Below are 17,712 nucleotides of genomic sequence, written 5' to 3' on the forward strand. Positions count from 1 at the left end.
GTTTTGTTTTCAGTCTTCTGTTTCCGGTGCAGTCTCATAACCAACTGCGGGGGGATCAATAACGAAAGCAGCTTTTGAGATACATGTGGCCTCTCTGATAACCAAGATGAGGCCATTATTTATTATTTTGACATTCGGAGCGGTGGCGAGCAGTGGAATACTACTGGCGATGGTATTTTACTTTGTTTTATCTACAACGGTAACGTAAACCTTAATGGTTGTTGGTATGTAGCATATGGTGCGCGTGCTGCTCTGATTTCCTATCTGCGTAACAGTGATGCCAGGCTATTATCGACACATGAAACAACCGCTGTCCTCCTTATTCAAATTATATATAATCAATATAACGAGTGATATATCTGGTAAAGTTACTGCCTGTAGCCAAAACGTCAATAATCTGAGCTCCTCGTTGCTTTGCATAACATAGCCTTTAAGTTCATTAACGTGATTTTACATAGTGCAACATACATATTACTTCATTAAGGTTTTTAGTGTGAGAATAATAGTTCAACAGTTCATATGACTGAGTGTAACTCGCTGTTCGGCAGCAGCACCACCCATCATCTGGCTGCAGCTGGGGTCAGCTGATAGGCTATCAGTCTGTAGTGCAGCAACATGACCAGTCATTGGAAGGTTTCATAACAAAAGGTCGATGCTCGGTACAGCTGAAATGTTATGTTAGTATATGAGTACAATCAAATTGACTTTACCAGCATCATTAAAACAATAAGTCCCACAAAATATTAATCAAAGAAGGGAACTATCTGAAAAATAAGTGATAAAAAGTGGAGTAGAAGAATAAAGTAGTTTAAAAATGAAGGTATTTAAGTGAAGTACAAGTATGTCAAGGTTACATTTAAAGACAGTTGCCTACTTGAGTAAATGTACTTCATACAGTTCAATCTTGCAAATAAGTTTACAATAAATACTTGTTAACAATGCCAATAGTAGAAGGGGGCTCCTGGCTGTTACTGCTTAATCTTATCATACACATAAAATGTGTAATATCTCTATTCTCTCTTTTCGTGTATTCCAATTCACAATAGGATGTTTAAAATACAAATTCCTTTATCTTTCAAAGCCTATCTATGTATTTAATGTTCATTGATATAGCCTATAGTTTTGGCTCTTTAGTTGTATATTTTGAATCATACAGTAAATTATCCATAAAGATTTGTATGGAATAGGGCTTATATTGTGTAACCAGCTGGATTTCTACCTAGAAAATTATGAAAAAATCAGATAAGTGTATTGCTCAACCACTCAGCCTGGTGTGTAAGGTTTTGCCTGGTCATTCTTCTGGTTATTATGGATTGGTTTTTGCAGGAAAAATATTCTGGAAAACTCCATGGGCAGGTACAAAAAAACAGATTATTTTGAAACACAAAATCTCTTGTTTTGCTATGATAGATTGGTAGAGTACGTGTTTTGGGCGCAGCCTTGTGACTTTTATGAGATTTAAGGGGTTATGTGTGCTTATTCACTGCTGCAAAAAGCTGTTTTTCATTCCAATGTTAATCTCATAAGTAGTTTATGTAATGTTCAGACTGTTGCTCTTAACGCTGGCCACAAGAGGCTCAACCACACATGGCTCTTTTAATGAGTCTGAAGACTTTGAGAACTTTCATTATGAAGTTACCAAATGTTGTGGACTGTGGACCGCAGTACATGTGTCTGTATGACGTAGAGGTTTTAGCCAACAGCAGAGAGGGACCTATTGGAGAACCAGAGCTTATCAGTTTGGTTAATGATCACCCGCTCCCTTGTCTTGAGGACACTGCATCGCGTCCTCATCCTCAGTGGTCGGATTGTGGTCTGACTGTGAGGGTGTAGAGAACATTACTCGGGCGTTTTACAGATTGTATCGCTTTCTGCCTTCAGAGGGGAGTACTGAAGGGCAGTCATGCACCTGTTAGGGTCCACTGTCCTTTTCTCTGTCCTGCTGCAGGCTATGGTAAGAAAAAAGTAGGACTGAAACTCTGGATTATGTTGCTTTTGGAAGATGGCACATTTTTTCCAACTAAATTGATAATTGAAAGTGTTCTTTTAATCTTTTTTTATGTTGTGTAGGATGTTCTATTATTTAAGATATTAGTATTTAAATATTTGCATACAAAAGAGATTCGTCTCTCTTTGCTGTCTTCACAAATACATTTTAAGGGGAAATGCGTATGTCGCTGATATATTTGCTGAGTCATATTTCTTGTTATTTGATATTCCTTAAGCAGCATAAAAGTGCATTTTGAAATGAGCTCCTTTAACTCAACTTGTTTTCCTCCTCACAGGCTGTTCCGGCAGAGGACTGGCAGAGGGCCACGTCTATTTATGACTTCTCAGCAACAGATATTGATGGGAATCTGGTTTCCCTAGAGAAATACAGGTATGTCTTTTTATTTTCCCTAAATGTACTAAAGCATACCATAAACATACCATCACTAAATCCTTATGAATCTGTTTCTTTGTGTTTTCAGGGGGGATGTTGTCATCATCACCAACTTTGCCTCTAAATGAGGTAAAACCCCAGTAAACTACTCTCAGTTTGCGGAAATGCACGTCCAGTACGCTGAGAGAGGTTTACGCATCCTCGCCTTCCCTTCCAACCAGTTTGGAAACCAGGTACGAAACACATCAGAGTTTTATTAACATGCAAAGCTAGAAAAGGCATTACACAAGCTGGAGATCTGAAAATGTCACATAAGTGGGAACAGACAGGTCACATTGCAAAAGATGGAATCCAGCCCTAATATTTGCAAAAGGCCTATTCAACAGAAGGGGACATCACGTTGTAGTACACTAAACCATTTGCTTTTTCTTCATTGGTTTAGTAGGGCACTTTAACCTGCGTGGCTTTTGACTCTTGCTGACACGTCTATTTCTCTCATCTTGTTTTACTTTGAAGGAGCCTGGAAATGAAACTCAGATTAAGCAGTTCGCCAGTTCCTACAACGCTCAGTTTGACATGTTCAGCAAGATCGATGTGAACGGGGACACTGCTCATCCTCTGTGGAAGTGGCTGAAAAGTCAGCCCAATGGGAAAGGCTTCCTGGGAAAGTAAGTAGTGATTTTACAACATGTATACAGTATTGATGATGACATGATACACTTATCTACAAACTGATTGAATTAAAACCAGATCATATTAATCAACTATTGATCATCATAGTCTATTTTGTTTACATGTGATTTGTTTTCATTCTTGCAGCAGTATCAAGTGGAATTTCACCAAGGTAAATATCAGTCATTTTATATAGATGATACAATGGTTGTTATAGCTGACATTTAATCCTATATTCCTGTAATGTACATCAACGTTAAAAAGGTGCCCTAACTATATAGGGTAGATAATACGTAACAGAAGAACTCTGTGAACTGTTAAATGTAAAACAGATAATGATTGTATTTCATATTTTAAGTCTCTATAAATATATGTCTTTGAGTTGTATTTTTTGTCTCTTTCTCTTTAGTTCTTGATCAACAGAGAGGGTCACGTGATGAAGAGATATGGACCCCTCAATGATCCAAGTGTAAGTACACCGGTCTTAATTTGCCACAGATAGTATGGTGTATATAGCCTGACTGTAGCACCCTTCATATATTATTTTAGATTTAATCTTTTAAATACGGCTGCGTAATTATTTGCCTTTTATGGGCCTAGTGACACAGGAAAGAGCTTATCTGGTAATATGTGAAACAATCTAGACATTGTTTACAGTTCTGAAATTTTGTCGCAAAAAATATAAATAAGTTAAAACTAGGATTTTAAATGTATAAAAAGGGCAAGAGGGAGTGTAGACATAATTTTGCATTTAACATTAATTTACCTTTCATATAAACTATGTGTGTCTGTGTATGTTAAAATAGCCGTTTCTTTAAATAGTATATTATGAGTAAAAGTAGAAGTACCAGAGTGTAGGAATACTCTGTTACAGTAAAAGTCCTGCATTCAAAATGTTACTCAAATAAAAGTACAAAAGTATTATCATCAAAATATAGTGAAAGTAGCGACAGTAAAAGTAGTCGTTGTGCAGATTGGTCCATTTCAGAATAATATATATGATATGTTTTATAATGATTGATCATCAAAGTGTTCTCAAAGCTGGTAAAGGTGCAGCTAGTTTGAATGACTTTGTATTCTGCAGGGTAGCTGGTGAATTTACTCCATGTGGAACTAAAGTCTAATTTAACACTTGATTATATTTCACATCATTCATCCACATCTGTAGAGTAACTAAAGGTATTAAATACATGTAGTGGAGGAAAAGTACACCATGTACCTCTGAACTGTAGTGAGTAGAAGTACCTCTGAACTGTAGTGGAGTAGAAGTACACCATGTACCTCTGAACTGTAGTGAGTAGAAGTACACCATGTACCTCTGAACTGTAGTGGAGTAGAAGTACACCATGTACCTCTGAACTGTAGAGGAGTAGAAGTACACCATGTACCTCTGAACTGTAGTGGAGTAGAAGTACACCATGTACCTCTGAATTGTAGAGGAGTAGAAGTACAAAGTAGCAAAACATTGAAATACTTAATAAAGTACAAGTATCTCAAAACTGTACCCCCGTATAGTACTTGTTGAGTTTATGAACTTAGTTACACCAGTGGCTATAAAGATAGAAAGACTAAGCCTTGCACAGAGGCATGACAATACATTTTCTAAATGCTCAACAGTGCTGCCAGAATTATAAACTGACTGCTACACAATTAAAATAAATGCTTTTATATATTTCTATTATATGTGACTCTTTGGCGTTTCTGTTATTATTGACACTGCTGCTTTCAGGGGGTCAGGGGTCGGGTCCTTGCCACCTTTTTCATACCTGATTACTTTGCCTCCCTGACTACAGTTGCTTTAGCGTGTAGAAGCTAGTAAGCCTACTATTTGATTTGTTTTAGATAGGCATAGACATGTTTCATATGCAGATGTTATTTTCCTGTTCCATGTTCAAATAAACCATTTTCAGTGGGAATTTTTTTTTGGTCATGGAAAATGAGGTAAAGGTCATGGAAAAGTCATTGAAAATCATTGGTGAAAAAGTGTATGAACCCTGTATATACAATGTGTGCTTCTTCTTCATTCATTAGGACAGTAGATTTGAACTTCTTCTCTTCTTCTTTTTTCCAGGTGGTGGAGAAGGATCTTCCTCAATACTTGTAAATAGATGATTGATACCTCACTTACTGAAACTCTATCATATAAGCTCCTTTCTCTGGCTCTCCCTGGCACCAGTGGATAAAGTTTGGGTTTCCCCCCAGACCAGTGACGGCCTGTTCATAAACCCGCATGGCGGACAGAGCAGACCTGATGAAAATGGCGTGCAAACCTGCTTGGAAGAAAACCAGACTTGCTTTCATTTGGTTCTAGAGAGAGAAGGGGAAAGGACAGTTTCATATGTGGCATTGTTTTCATAATAAATTGCACAAAATGTTGCCCTAATGACATCTTTGTCCATCATTTTTGTCTGTCAGGAAAACATTGGCATTTGTCAAGTTATGTTATATCATATGAGATTTGCTTGCTTGTAGAATAGATGTTTTTTTTTTATTCTGAGAAATCGTTTTTTATTCTGTGTAATGGAAATGGTGAAAAAAGGACAGAAAATCAATTATTGTCATACTGAAAAAGTTGAGCACTGGAGCTTAAAATTAAACTGAGATTTCTTTTTTTCTGGGTTGAAAAATGAATAATGTCACCGTCTTGTTCACTGACAAATCATTACCTTAGATTACAGGCACAGTAATGATTCATTACAGTTTGTGCATTTACAATAGTGGTTGAAGAAGACTTAAGAAATCTGCCTGTTCGTATTATACACATATTACACCAAGGATGAGGTTAGGTAGTCTAACGTGTTGCATTGGCCTGAGGGGAATACTACAATCCAGGGAAGAAGGAATATGTGTTATAGCTCAAATTTGACAGGGCTTTAATGTGTACAGCTGTGATGAAGATGTCCTCTATTGTCTTTGTTGGCAACCTACTATCTTTCCTGTTGTGTTAACAATAACGGCTTAGTTTAGTTAACCAAAGTAAGATTTTGATTCACCCCAAACCCCTTGAGTCTCTAATTAAAAACATTCTGTGACTAGCTCTTTACATATAAAGTAAATTGTATCTCCAAAACTATGTCAATCATCCAGGTGTTTCCCCATGCAACCACCCTGTCCGTTAAAGGTCACCTATTATGCAAAATCCACTTTTTCATGTCTTTTATATGTCAATATGTGTCCCCTCTGCGTTAAGAGATTCTGAAAGTGTCAGAAAAAAAGATTCACTCTCTTTTTGTCCTGATCCATTTATATAAAAACCTGTCTGAAAATTAGCTGATCAGTTTTTGGCCACTTTATGATGTCATAACGTCTTTTTGGCTTGTGTAACTATTAGCCAACAACCAACCAAGGTAACCCCTGCCCACCTTATCACCTGAATCTCACTACTCGCTGATTCTAGGGACATGTTGATGTCGTGATGTATGTCGAGCATGTCGAGGATAACATCGTATGTATATCCTTCGTTAAAATATTCCCTTAAGATTTCCATCTCTTCTTCTATTCTTTCCAACTCAGTTTAAAATGTGTGAAGAAACAGCTGAACAGTACCAAACAGGAAATACGTGGTGCTGTCAGCCGGGTGCTGACCAAGCACGAAGCGTAATTTCTTGATTGGTAGCAAAAACAACCAATCACAGCAGTGCTTCTCTGGCTGGCTCTGTCCAATCACAAACAAGAAGTGTTCTCCCTAAAGGAATACCCTTTCCGTAAAATGTGAAATGCCGTAAAATGTGAAATGCTGTAGTGTTTTTGAAAATTATGTAGTGTTTTGTGAAATGTTGTTTTGACTTGCACCTCAGGGCCACCGTAAATAGGGGACCTTTAAAGCTGACCTCTGAACAATACTATGAAGCTCCTGGCTGCAGTTCTCCATAACTTTCTGCAGAGGGAGCCACAGTGTCCGGCAGCATGGAACCAGGCAGCAGCACCATCACAGTCACAGCACCATCAGCAGCAAGTGCGGTGAGCGGAGAGGAGCGGACGCTGTTCGTGAGGAAAACACCGCACACATGAAGGGACCGTCGCGGATTACTATCACATATTCCTAAAGTTGATTACAGCTACTTATCCAATAACACATCCCCTCTTTGCTCTCGCACCGTCGCTGTGGGTCTTTCAATCGGAGGGCTTGCCTGTTTTTCCTCCGGGAGGCTGAATGGAAGCAGAGGGAGCGGTCGGGCTGTCGGAGGCCGGGGACGGGAGCCCGCTGTCCGGAGACGCAGCATCCAATGATGGGGACACGGTCGTCGGAGTTAGCTACGGCATGGACGCCGGAGACATGGGTACTTTCAAATGTAACCGTATCTGTCTGTCTTTAGTAATTATTTCACCAACCTGACATCCATTTTCCTCTACTGTAAGCAGAAAGTCCCGACTCATCTTTGCTAGCAGGGAATCGGTAAGCTAACGTTAAGCTAGTAGCTCATTTACCGTTAGCTTAATGTATGTGGGAAGCAGGTAAAGTTGGATAGTAACGTTTTTATTACCTATAGGCTATGCGTGGCTGTATACGTTGTGTAGTAAATACACGCAGGTATAAATATGTGTGGACAACAAACCTTGAATCGATATATGAACGGGCAATATGATATGTACAGTAGTATTACTGTAAATATCTTTAATTACCTGGGTTGACATATAGAAAGAGCCAGGGCTGCAGGATGCATGACCACCTTCTCCCTAGGAAACGCCTCCAGGCACCAACAATAATCACTACCTGTGACAAATACAAGCTGTAGGAAAACAGTACAAAAGTATTGGCATCAAAATGTACTTAAAGTACCAAAAGTAAAAGTACTCACTAGTCACTATGTAAGAGTGTTATCACATCTGATAAAGTTACAGCTAATTGTAATTACTTTTATCTTACTCCAGGTGTAACTAAAGTCTTAATTTATCTGTTCAATGTTATTCAAATCGTTACTCAAAATCTGCAAGTAACTAAAGGTTCTAAATAAATGTAGTGGAGCAAAACTACACAATGTACCTGTGAATTGTTGTGGGGTAGAAGTACAACGTAGCAAAACATGTAAATACTCAAGTAAAATACAATTCCCTCAAAATACTTAAGTACAGTACTTGAGTAAATCTACTTAGTTACTATACAACACAATAATCACCACCTGTCAGAAATACAAGCTGTAGGAAAACATTCATTACGTTTCTGAAGAAATCATTAAACCCTCAATTTGGATTTACTATTTGCCACCATCTTTGCATATTACTGATGCCAGAAAATCCACATTTCTGCATGGAGGAGGCTGAGGAACAGACCGCAGCCCCCACAGCAAGCTGTGACAGGCTGAGGCATTTGGCAATTGGACTAGTGATTGTAAAATGTAGCCATATTCTATCAGTGTTTCATTTTTTCATACATACAGTACATGTACTTCTTTTTTATATTTCATATTAGGAAAAACGACAGACAATACAGAGAGGTCCACATGCTTTTTAAACAGATGCATTATTGAGTACCCCTCTAACCTGCCAAGTTCAGGTTGATGGACAGTTGGCATCCCCAATCTGTACTGTCTTTTGAGTGACTTCACGATGACGGAGAACAGCAAAATATATGTTGAATAAAACCACAGACGACAAGTATGGTGCAATTTGCAGTGTAATGTGGACTCCACAACACTGCTGACTGTTAAAGCTTCTTGTTTTAACACACCAACAACACCAACATCGATACCATGTTATCCCATTTAACTCTGGAGCTGAAATGACAAATACTGTGGGTTGGATCGATTTTATTCCTTTGTTACTAATATACACAGTATATCTGTCAGTGTCTGCTCCTTTAATGCAAAGATGTTGTAGGTTAAGCTAGTTTGTCTGATAAGCCCTGCAGCAGGGAGAGGTAGGCGTGCATCACACTGTGACTCCCATGCAACATCTGTTAGTGAATGGTCCTAAAGGCCATTAAAGGCTTTTCAGCTAATATATGTTAAACCCAGGGACTGTGCTCCTTTCTACGACAGTGTACAATAACAACATAGCACTGGTCACCAGAAATTAATGGAAATGTCCCCTGAAGAGGTTTTGCTTGATTCTCATTGGGCCCCAGAGATGGTAGATGTCCAAGTGATGAAACATGTCAACCTGAGAGCTCGGTTTGTGTCCGGTGTAAGTGCAGGCTTCACTGTTTGCTTGTCTGCTCTGAATGTGTGAAAACTATGCTTTGTGTGGGTGTCACTGCTTGCTGTTAAATATCTGTCAGAGCATTCGTTCCTATTCAAAGCTTCTCATCCTTAAGCTGCATAATTTGTCCCTATAGTGTCCTGTCCAGCATGGCATCATTAATGTCACTTATCTTTTCCCCACACTCGTACTTCTTTTACCTTGAACCTTTCCTCTCCTTTTTCTCCTCTCCTCTCCTCTCCTCTCCTCTCCTCGTTCTCCCTGAGTGATTCCCTTGGCTCAGCCACTCATTTGTCACCATCCATCAGTCCTCCCCCCTGTATGTTTTTTTCTATACTCTGCTTAAGGCAAGGCCTGTCAGATTTGCTGACGGAGGCACGAAGGGTGGTTGCCTTCGGTGTAACTTACCATCTATGTGCTTGCTCCTTATTCACTCTGCAAGGTCTCTCTATTTCTCTTTCTGTGGCTATGTCTGCCAGTAACAGATTGTAAGCAGGTGGCCAAGGCTTATATAGCGTGTTCATCCTTCTCCCGGTCATTAATGTCATATTTCTTTACGTAGATGATGACGCATTTCAGTCGCATCTTCCGTGCAGCTGGGGTTTTTTTTATCTGGAAGTGGGGCTTGTGTGCTAATGTAGCTTTTCTAAACAGACTCCACAGCGTTTGTCCTTGGGCTTGTCCAGGGTTTTTCATTTTCTAAGCAATAGCTGCTGGGAGGATGAGTCAGGGGGATGAGGGTAAATACAGATATGGAGACACATGTAAAGAGGAGAGATGTAAAACATTCTAGGCTGTATTTTTCTTTTGTTGTGGTGACTTTGCAGCTGTAAAAGGTTACATGTGCCACAGGAGGCCCTGGCTCAGTTTTGCACTTACATGACTGCAGTGTCATAATGCTCTGGCTTCCCTCAAAGGGGAAATAAAGCCTGCTGTTTTCAATTAAGAGCGTTACTGTGCCCACTGTGTGGGCTATTATTATTTCATAATCAGGGGCAGGAGCATGAAGCTGTCAAACTCATCTTAAACATACCACATGGAGCTAGAATTGGAGTGGGGCCTGCTACGGTAATTGGACCAATTTTGGTATAGTGCAATTGAGGAGAAATGTTCACTGCAGTAAGAGCAGCCTGCATTCGAAAGCTAATCTAGCATCCTGGAGCCTTCCTCTGTTTGCATGTTTACCTTGTGTCTTTGTTCATTTTCTCCACGCCTCCCTCCACAGTCCAAAAACAAGCAAGTCAGGTCGAGTGGAAACTCTAAATTGCCTGTAGTTAATGGGTTTGGGTGTCAGGTGACCTGCACAGTGTGTACCCTGCTCTTTGCCCAGTGTGTGCTCCTGAGATAAGCCCCAGTTAAGCTTTTTTGAAAATGTATTAAAATGATTAACCAATAATCAATCAATTTTAAACATTGTGTGATTAGATGAAATAATGATAATAAAATAACAAGTTTGTGTTTCGCCCCAAATTGTTACATGTTGTTGTGCAAAATCCTATCAGTGTGTGATTATTGCTTTCCTTACACTGTTGGGAAATAAAACCTTCCTCACTTCTCTCCAGGTTCTCTGCACAGACAGATATATGTTTGTTTTCTTCCATCTTCTGAAGTTCTGAGGGCAGAAAATAAGCTTTATTTTCTATGCAGTTTGAGCTGATCCAGCGGTGTTATTTGCTGCATTGTATGTTTCAAAAAGCCAAGGCTGCTATCAGTTTTCCTGTGGGTATTTATCTGGGCCCATTAGGGGCCGTGGAAAGGATTTTCTCCTTGAAACCACAGGCAGTGCAGCCTCACACTGTTCAGAAGAGATAGAGGCGGCTTTCTGAAGGTAGGATGGTAAATGATGGAGTACACCTTGCCGAGTAACCAACTGTATTTTACCTGAGGGTGCTACACACCAACAGTGAGACATCATCCTCGGTTTAGTATGTGTTCATTCAGATGTCAGCATGCAGAGGAGGCCTGTGTGGTGTAGCTTGTCTATGTTTAGCATGTCTGAGGGGCATCATGCTGGGAAAAATGCAACGACTCGCAGCATTCGGGTGATGACATACTGTTATCCCCCTTAAGACTGAGGTGCAAGGTCAACTTGAATACATGTAAGTCAACATTTATGCAGTGTTTGGTGAATTGAAATGCCATTAGGGAACTGAAAACCAGTCAGTTATTAGCTCCACATCTTCATGATAGCATAAAACATGACATAGATATACAGGAGAGACAACTTGATGTGTGTCGGACTAAATCGGCAAGTGTTTTTTTAGATATTGTACTGCAGCATCCAATCACACTGTTGTGCAACTCTGCTTCTTCTGTAGTTTGGAGCAGATTACCCTCCAACTGAGTCACCAGTGGCAGAAGATGCTGTCCTCAGCAATTACTGCAGCAAACAGAAGCCAGGCTGATCACCAGCATGTTTATTTACTCGATCCACTTCCATGACTCCACACAGTTCCTCTCCTCTCCGTAAAAGGACCTTTATTCTCTGCCTTGACTGCATTTTTCAGGATCAGTGAGGATAAGCTCAGTTCAGATCTAGGAGCCCAGTAATGAAAAACATACTGAAATTGCACAAGAGGTTTGAGCCCTTGTGTGCGACTTTGCTGGGAGGACTGAGCTGTTTTTAGCTTTGCCCAGAGATCAGGGAACTGCTACCCTGCAAGTCTTTTTAGGAGCAGCAAAACCTCCCAGCCTCCCGGACACTTTTGACAACTATAATCTACATAGATACATTAATACTACATCCCAACTAGACGCGTATCCAGCAGGAAATGTAAACTGACTAATTAACTGTAAATATTGCCTCAAGTCTTCTCCTGATGTGTTTGTAATAACTCAGACTTCATATTGACACTGTGGGCAGACATCACATGGCCACCAACACTGACTATGTATTGACCTACGGAGGTGTATGCCATGTAATGGCGCGTTTCCACTGCAGCGGGTAGCTCGCTTTAAGCGTGCCGAGCCGTACGGGGCCCGTTTTTGGTTGCGTTTCCACTTGGCCTAGTTTTGGCCCGGGGCTATTTTTTCACCTTTTTTCTGGCCCGACTAAATCGAGGTTCTAGGGCCAGGAACAACCAGGCTGAGTCGGGCTGAGTATGCTAAACTAGAGAGAGAATCGCTGGCAAGGGGGCTACAACTACAACAAGATGAACATATTTGACCGTGATTTAATTGTAATACACGTTTCAAAATGATGCCGAAGTAACAACACACTGAAACCGGTTAGTAAAAACCATGAATTAATGCTTTGACAAGTCTGCAGACAGACGGCAGGCGAAAAACCCTTTCAAAAATGCGTGTTTTCTAAATGGAGCTTGGCTAAGCTAACGTTATATATGCTCCGACCGTCCACACTCACAACAACGGCCTATACAGACATAAATAAACCAGCGACTGTATTCGCCATGACACAGGCAGTCTGTGGTTTGTACTTGTTTAACTTTTGTCTAGTTTCTGAACAGATATAAAGAGCTGTGAGCTCTGAGTGCTAACAGCTAACGGCTGTGTTGTTTTTCTGGGGCGCTCATTGAAGATGACGTCACGGCTCCGCCTACACTGCGTTACTATAGTAACTACCCCAGTTCCTAAACTGTTCCGCTTGCCGGCGGGCGTGTCTGACAATCGACCAACAACCAATCACATGAATCTCCTGCCCCTGACACACAAGCAGCGGTTTGATTGGCTAGAGCTTGTACTGGCATATGATTCGATTGGCTGACGCTTCTGCCGAGGCGTCAAAAGTTGAACATTGCTCAACTTTTGCAGCGAGCCATGCCAGCAACGCTCCGCGTCGCTTCCCACGATGCAGTTCGGCTAAAAGTGATGTCACCCCATTCAAAGTGAATGGGCAGAAGCGTTGGAAGCTTCAACGCACGCCGCTGTGTGGACGGGCATTAAAGTGAGCCGGGCCTAATAAGGCCGAGCGAGGCCTGCAGTGGAAACGCGCCATAAGTGTCTCTGCAGTGTGCATAAAAAACAGCTACTCATTAATATTCTGTCAGGCGTGGACTTGTCCCAGCAGCTAGACTCCTCTTTATTAGAACACCCATCTTGGCTTCTCCTCGCTTTGAATTTCAATTTCATATTCCACTGAGCTTTCAGGCCTCTCCAAGGAAAAATTCCACTTTCATACCCACCTGTTCCATTAGTGCGATCCACAGTGTGAAATGAAGATGTTACTGTCGCAGCCTCTCCCGAACGGCAGTAAGATATAGGCTGGAGTTTATTAGCTGCTTTCAGTAGCTGCTAAGCCAGTCATTTTATCCTCTGCATATTGTCAGTTTAATTTGTAAATAGATGGATTTAGGATGGCTAAGGCAGAGTGTTTGCAGGTGTGACATTTGAATGAAGTTAGAATTTTTATTCGAGGATTTTTGACAACCAGCAGAGAAATATGGTAAATCTGCCTGTTTATATAATTCAAAAACAGTCATTCTCTGCAATTAGTCATCATTTTAATGTAAAACAGTAGCACTTCTTTCTGATGCTGAAGCAGAGCAGGCAGATAAGCAGACAGACTGTCTCTTGACTCCCACCTGTCCTTGCGATGGTGCTATTTTATCCTGATAATCCAGACAATTAGTCTAGTAGCCTGGAGAGAATGGGATTGGGATTAGTTAGTAAAGTAATAGTGACCGTGATTTAGCTGGATTTGCATCTGAGCGTCTGTCTGCTGGTTTGTCTGGGAGAACCTCAGTTAAGCCTGGCCAACTGTAGTCTTTGGAGCGAGTGTGTCTGTGTGAGGCGTTTTCCAGCCCTGAAAAGGTGTAAGGCAGGGGTGTCAAACTCAAGGCCCGGGGGCCAAATCCGGCCTGCGACTTCATTTTATGTGGCCCCACAAGAGCTTGCAAAGAATATAATATGTTTGTTATACGGTTACATGGCGATTTACAGAAGCACGTTGCCCATACATGGAGCACAAGCATCTCAGATTTGACCTTTTTTCTTCTAAATATGCCTTTTTTTCTCAGAATTTGCCCTTTTCTCAGAATTTGCCCTTTTCTCAGAATTGACTTTTTTTGAAAAATGTTATTTTTTGGAAACATTTCTTTTAAAATCATTTTGTGACATTCTCATTGAAGAGACTTGCAATTATTTGCCCTAGACTTCTGCTTTCATACCGAGTTAATTATGAAGTTATTACCCTATCCGATAGTAATCCAATGCAGAGGCAATGATGTAATATAATACATTATTTTATATATTAAATATATTTATATATGTATTTTTATATAGTCTTAAAGTTACAACCGGCCCTTTGAGTGCAACCATTATGCGAATGTGGCCCGTGATGACATTTAGTTTGACACGCCTGGTGTAAGGGGTCTTTGCTGAAAATGATGGTGTTATGTCTGTTTTGAAATGGTTGTGTTGTTTTACAGCTCATTTGAAGTATGTTGCTTATTCATGTCTTTAGTTTTCTAAATTGTTTGGGTACAAATGAATCATGCAACGTAAATGCCCAAAAGTAATCACATGTTTGTGTAAACAACAGCATAAAAACCGACCTCATGGTTACAATGGCACAGAATTAAAATGAGGAAAGGAAATGTTTGCATTGCAGAAGCTGTAGCAAATATTATAAATGATCATTTAAAGCTTTCTATGTCCTAATTGTTGATAGACTAATTCATCAAATGAAAAGCAACTTTTAGACACTATTACTGCTAATCATCACACACAGTTTTGGAATAAGTAGTAGCTAGAATATCAAGAAATGTATTAATGTTTAGCAAAAGTTCCTGAGTCATGCTTACTCAGTTATAACGGCTTGCTGCTTTTTATCTATCTTTGGCTGCTTTTGCTGCTAAATTTGAAGACATATCAACACAATGGAGATTGTTGGTGATTTTTCAACGCTTCCTGACTATAAACAACTTAAAAAAACGATAAACAGATATCTATAAACTAAAGTAATGAATTACTTGCAGACCGGTTGTATTTCTTAAAGGCTTCCCTTGTAAAAGGTTCTTATATTGGGACTCAGCACCAGATAGCTTGTATGCAGACTGTTATTCGTTGCTACAAAGCAAGCTTTTTATTAAGCCTGCTTGCTGTTGCTTGATGCCATTGATTGTAACGGATGACTTGGCATAGGGAAAAGCTGTCCTCTCCAGCCCCTGCTTCCTCCACACACTCCCTGTATTATACAGTGGATGATATGCACTGACAGCAAAGGACAGAGCAGCTTTCCCCCTTCTGTGCACACCGCTTTGTTCAGTAAGTCAGGACTGCTGAGAGGAAATGTATTTCAGAGAGAAGGCTGTGGATGTCTGCCATCACCACAACGCCAGTTTAAGACGTGTTGACGTACGTTTCTAGACAGAGTTCAGCCATACTTTCTACTGTCGTCTTTAAGTAGCTGGCGTTGCATTGTGTCAGTTACTGCGTGTCAGTTACCGTGTGTCTTTACATACAGAAACAGTAAGGACAAGATTATTATTCTGCTATAATTGCGATGAAGGTTTAAAGCCTCTTTGAAAAGCTTAGCATAAAGTGTTTGATGACTCCTTAATTATAAGCGTTGCCATCTAACTACTCATCAAGGAGGAATGGTCAGTACAGAGGTATCATTGATATGCTTAGAATCACACACATATATCTACACAGCAGCAGAAAGAGTCCCCATGTTTGTTTACATGCGCATTAGATCAGAGGCCTGTACTACGAATCCAGTTCAACATACCCTGGATATGTTTGAGTTACCCGGCTTACCTAGTCCAAAACAAACGCGCTCTCGCTAAGCGGTCTTACGACGCTGGTTATCAACTCGGTAACTCAAGCCCGGTGTGCCCTATCTAGTTATGTGTGCGTTCACATGAAAGGGGCGGGGCTAGCAACATTTGACCAATCACAAACATGGAGAAGCTTACTGACAGTGCAGCTTCATACTTCCTGGATGAAAAGTGAACTATAATATTAGATAAATATGAAGACGTTAAACTTTAAACATCCATGACTTAACACTTTATCCAGGAGAAAAGCCACATAGCTGCACCTGCAAGGTGAATACAGCTGGTAAAAGAAAAAGTGTTTGAATGCGTACATTAACAGGTTTATGATATCACTGCCGTCTAAGACACGATCTGACTTTCATTACATTTGTCTCGAGTGTTTCGTCAACTTAATGTGTTGCTTAAAATAATACTTCTGCATACAGTATGTGACACTGTGAGTGTTGCACGGCCAGATACGGCTCAGCTGACTCAGATAAGGAAATATATGATACATTATGATGTGATATGAATGATAATGGGACACATCGACGTCTGCACTCACTGTGCCGCGGACTGTACGTAATGTTACTTTGAACCGGTTACTTATGTTGTGGCAGATATTTAAGTAAGCTTTCTTAACGCTAATGTTATAATAGTCAGATTGCTCTGAAGATGGAGGTGATATTCTATTAATGTTCACGTTCACACAGTCAGTTGATTTTTGCCGGCCGTCTTTCCTGCAACAGCAGCTTTTCTGTATTTCCTTTCTCCTGTAATATGACTTGATCGCTTTAAACTCTGCACACGGAGCTCTGATTGGTCAGCAGGCGGTGCTTTCACTGAGTTGAGCTCTTAGCCTGCAACCAAACCTGCTCCGGAGCAGGTTAGCCGTTCAGCACAAGTTACCATGGAGATATACCCCGGTAAGAGAACCAGCGTCGTAGGACCGGAAACCCAGAGTTTTCCCTGAATTTAGCTCGCTAAGCAAATATCCGGCTTCGTAGTACAGGCCTCAGGTCCTTCAGAGTATCCTGTGCAAACAGCATGTCCTAGTTACAGAAACACGGAGAAGCTCGGTGTTATGCTGGATTACTCTGACAGAAACTAGGATACTGTGGCTTGTAAACACCATATCCATGTTTTATTATCACGGACTGCCATTTGCACAGGTGTGCCTTTGACTGGAATAACATTAGAGGTAGAAAAAGAAAACAAGATGTGAATTCGGAAGACTAGTTTGACAACACGCTCATTGTTTTCCTTGTTGAGTGTTATATGAAAAGGTGAACAGTATCACATTTGAAGTCAGTTGGGGTATCATGTGAGCGTTTGGTTCAGTAACACCTTTTTAGTTTCTTAATCAAGTCTTTTGGTTGCAGGGTGACATAATGTTGCTATTGTCCCAAGCCTACTTTGGATGGGGGAGGATGAGGAACACACTGGCTGATTGGTGTTCTCACACAGTGTGCCGGCTACTGAGATCAAGGGCTCAGGGTGGAAGGACCTGATGACACTGACTGATGATCAGTTTTCCTTCCCTCTGTCTAAACACTCGCCATCAGTGTTGCATAACTCTCCAGTGTCAAAGTGAACTAGGCTGAGGTTAACCATAAATTAATATTTTCTTAAAAAAGGAGGTCCTCCAGGCGGCTCTTTCTATCTGAACTTCCAGCAGAGAAGAGAAAAAGGACCCTCCTCTAACACTCGACCTATACTCACATTAATGTTAGAGATAACATTGCAATCACGCAGCATTGCTCACAACACAAGGTAACACACTGACTGTATTTTACCCCA

At 40.6% G+C, this 17,712-nt stretch overlaps 2 protein-coding genes across 6 annotated transcripts in view; both read left to right on the plus strand.

Annotated features, from left to right (window-relative positions):
* The first annotated feature begins 23 nt into the window (after positions 1-23).
* Positions 24-5,441, plus strand: gpx4a (glutathione peroxidase 4a). Of its 3 annotated transcripts, none has more exons than XM_034081120.2 (7): positions 24-199; positions 2,286-2,380; positions 2,472-2,616; positions 2,900-3,051; positions 3,203-3,227; positions 3,465-3,524; positions 5,127-5,441. In XM_034081120.2, exons 1-7 carry the CDS (start codon positions 107-109, stop codon positions 5,157-5,159), a joined length of 603 nt encoding a protein of 200 aa, XP_033937011.1. In that variant the 5' UTR covers positions 24-106; the 3' UTR covers positions 5,160-5,441. The 3 variants fall into 3 exon arrangements, with proteins under 3 accessions (XP_033937011.1, XP_033937012.1, XP_033937013.1); XM_034081121.2 differs by having other exon boundaries at positions 25-172; XM_034081122.2 differs by lacking the exon at positions 24-199 and adding an exon at positions 1,792-1,954.
* Positions 5,442-6,997: 1,556 nt separating this feature from the next.
* The window catches only part of pip5k1ca (phosphatidylinositol-4-phosphate 5-kinase, type I, gamma a), a 51,760-nt gene continuing 41,045 nt past the window's right edge, over positions 6,998-17,712 (plus strand). For all 3 annotated transcript variants that reach the window (XM_034081828.2, XM_034081826.2, XM_034081829.2), the window contains exon 1: positions 6,998-7,335. In XM_034081828.2, coding sequence (XP_033937719.1) covers positions 7,209-7,335 — 127 coding nt within the window. In that variant the 5' untranslated portion in view covers positions 6,998-7,208. The remainder of the gene's footprint in view (positions 7,336-17,712) is intronic.

This window comes from Pseudochaenichthys georgianus, chromosome 4, assembly GCF_902827115.2.
Source record: "Pseudochaenichthys georgianus chromosome 4, fPseGeo1.2, whole genome shotgun sequence".
Taxonomy (NCBI): Eukaryota; Metazoa; Chordata; class Actinopteri; order Perciformes; family Channichthyidae; genus Pseudochaenichthys; species Pseudochaenichthys georgianus.